This window comes from Frankliniella occidentalis, unplaced genomic scaffold, assembly GCF_000697945.3.
Source record: "Frankliniella occidentalis isolate FOCC.00 unplaced genomic scaffold, Focc_3.1 Scaffold56, whole genome shotgun sequence".
NCBI lineage: Eukaryota > Metazoa > Arthropoda > Insecta > Thysanoptera > Thripidae > Frankliniella > Frankliniella occidentalis.
In genome coordinates, this window is record NW_026267186.1 from 1,146,915 (window position 1) to 1,148,991 (window position 2,077).

General features: G+C 63.0%; 1 protein-coding gene across 1 annotated transcript in view; it reads right to left on the bottom strand.

The window, feature by feature from the left end:
* Positions 1-6: 6 nt before the first annotated feature.
* Positions 7-2,077, bottom strand: part of LOC113202586 (mastermind-like domain-containing protein 1) — a 14,115-nt gene continuing 12,044 nt past the window's right edge. The window contains exons 6-7 of the mRNA XM_026416885.2: positions 694-1,368; positions 7-387 (exon numbers count right to left, since the gene is read on the bottom strand). Coding sequence (XP_026272670.2) covers positions 151-387; positions 694-1,368 — 912 coding nt within the window. The 3' untranslated portion in view covers positions 7-150. The remainder of the gene's footprint in view (positions 388-693; positions 1,369-2,077) is intronic.

Sequence of the window (2,077 nt, forward strand, 5' to 3'; positions counted from 1 at the left end):
GGGGGGGATCCCGGGAAGTCAGTCGTCTGTCTGATTAGAGCGGCCGTCTCGCCAGGTTAGGCCCCGCTTATGGGGAAAAGTTGAGTGGCTGCCGCCGGTGATGTTGACCCCCCTGACGTCGTTGACCCGCGGTGACCCCGCGGACCTCTATCACGGTTGCACGCCGCCGACGGGCGGCTTGACGGTGGTGGGGCTGAGCTCGCTGCCCTCCGCGTCCGGCTCCAGGATCTTGACGCTCCGCACCCGCGCCGAGGTGGACGGCGGCGCCTGCGTGGTGGAGGACACGATGCTGGTGGGCAGCGCCTGCTGCAGCTGCTGGTCGTACAGCTGCGCCTGCTGGTCGTACAGCTGCGCCTGCTGCAGCTGCGGACCGCCCCCGCGCGACACCTGCAATCAGGACGACGACGGCGGCTTCACACACATCCGTGCACACACGACACGACAGAAAATTTATTTTATTTTTAAACTTTCCCGCCGCCGCGCGACAACAGTGCACGCCGATTTGCATGCCGATTGTGCCATGTAACGGGTGGCTGTGGCGCACACAGGCGCGATTTGCGCGCGCAATGGATCCACTGGAGCGTGAGGGGTGCCTTTGTGGCGCCCAGCGCAGCGGGGCGGCGGGATGCATCGTCATCCCCATCAACCCCCGTCCCCCCCGTCCCCTCCCTCTTCCCCTCCCCCGAGCCTTACCTGGCGCACCTGCTGCTGCTGCTGCAGCTGCTGCTGCTGCTGCATCCTGTTGATGAGCATACGGATGAGCAGCTCCTGGCGCGGGTCGTACTGCTGCTGCTGGTGCTGCTGCACTACTTCGTCTTGCACGGGCTGATGCGCGCGCCGGTACGCGCTCAGAGGAGGCCGCACGGGTACGAACAGCCCTTGCTGCTGCTGCTGCTGCTGATGATGATGCTGCTGCTGCTGAAGTTGCTGCTGGTGATGCTGCTGCTGCTGGTACGGGCTGTACTGCGGGTACGGGTAGGGCTGCTGGTAGGCGTACGGGTCGTACGGGTAGCCGCGGTGGTACATGTGGTAGGGGTGGCGCTGAACGAGGTACGGGTCATAGCCGTACGGGTCGTCGTCGTAGTACGGGGGCGGCGCGTACGGCGGCCGGTAGCGCATCATGTACGGGGGCGGCGCGTACGGGCGGTACGGCCGCAGCCGGATGCCCCTGGAGATGAGGAACTGCTCGAGGGCCATGGCGACGGCGGGCTCGAGCTGGAGCGGGGGCAGCGGCCCGGCCGGCGCCCGTGTCGGCGGCTGCTGCCCGGGCTCCAGGGGGGCGGCGCCGGCGGCGGGGAGGTGGCCGGCGCCCGCCCCCGGCGGCGGCAGGGGCAGCGGGGAGGCGCCGCCGTAGTAGTCGTCGTATTCCTGTAACGAGGCCATTGTGAGCGACGGCGAGGAGGCAAGGCCGGGGATCGGAGAGAGAACCGATGGCGCATGCGTCCTTGACAGCAATCTGCTAATTCCATCATCCCCCATATCTCGACTCCAATGTGAGGTACTCAACCACTCAGGACCACCCTGTGCTCCGGCCCCTAGCAACCGTGCCCTACGAAGGGCGCAGAGGTTCGTCGAACTATGCCAAAGTGGGATCAACGTCAACATTATTCAGCCATACATAAGGTACAGGCAGTCATGCTGACAGCCCTTACGACTTGCGAATGTGAAATAAAGCATTCCGGTAAAGCTGAAATGCAGGAGAATGCGAGGAACAAGACAACGGAAGTCACTATACTACATCAGTGATTTGAGTTGTGTTTTTCTCCTCATTCTTCTTCTTTTCAGCTTTACCCGAATGCGTTGTTGGACGACCTTAATTTCGACTTCATTTCGGCGTCGGCGAATCATGCGTCGCCTACTTAATACGTGAAAAATCGGAAAATGTGCACTTTGACACAAAATGACTGGAGGTGCTTGCTCGATTGGCCGGGAGGGCGGCCCGCGCTGTCCGATTCTAAGAAGTTCCAGCTAGCCCACCAATTACTGGATAGTTATCGCGGCGTTAATTGAATAACTCAAAGCCTCCGGGCATGGCGAGTCCCCGCGGTGTGGCGGGGCGGGGCGGGGCGGGGCGGGG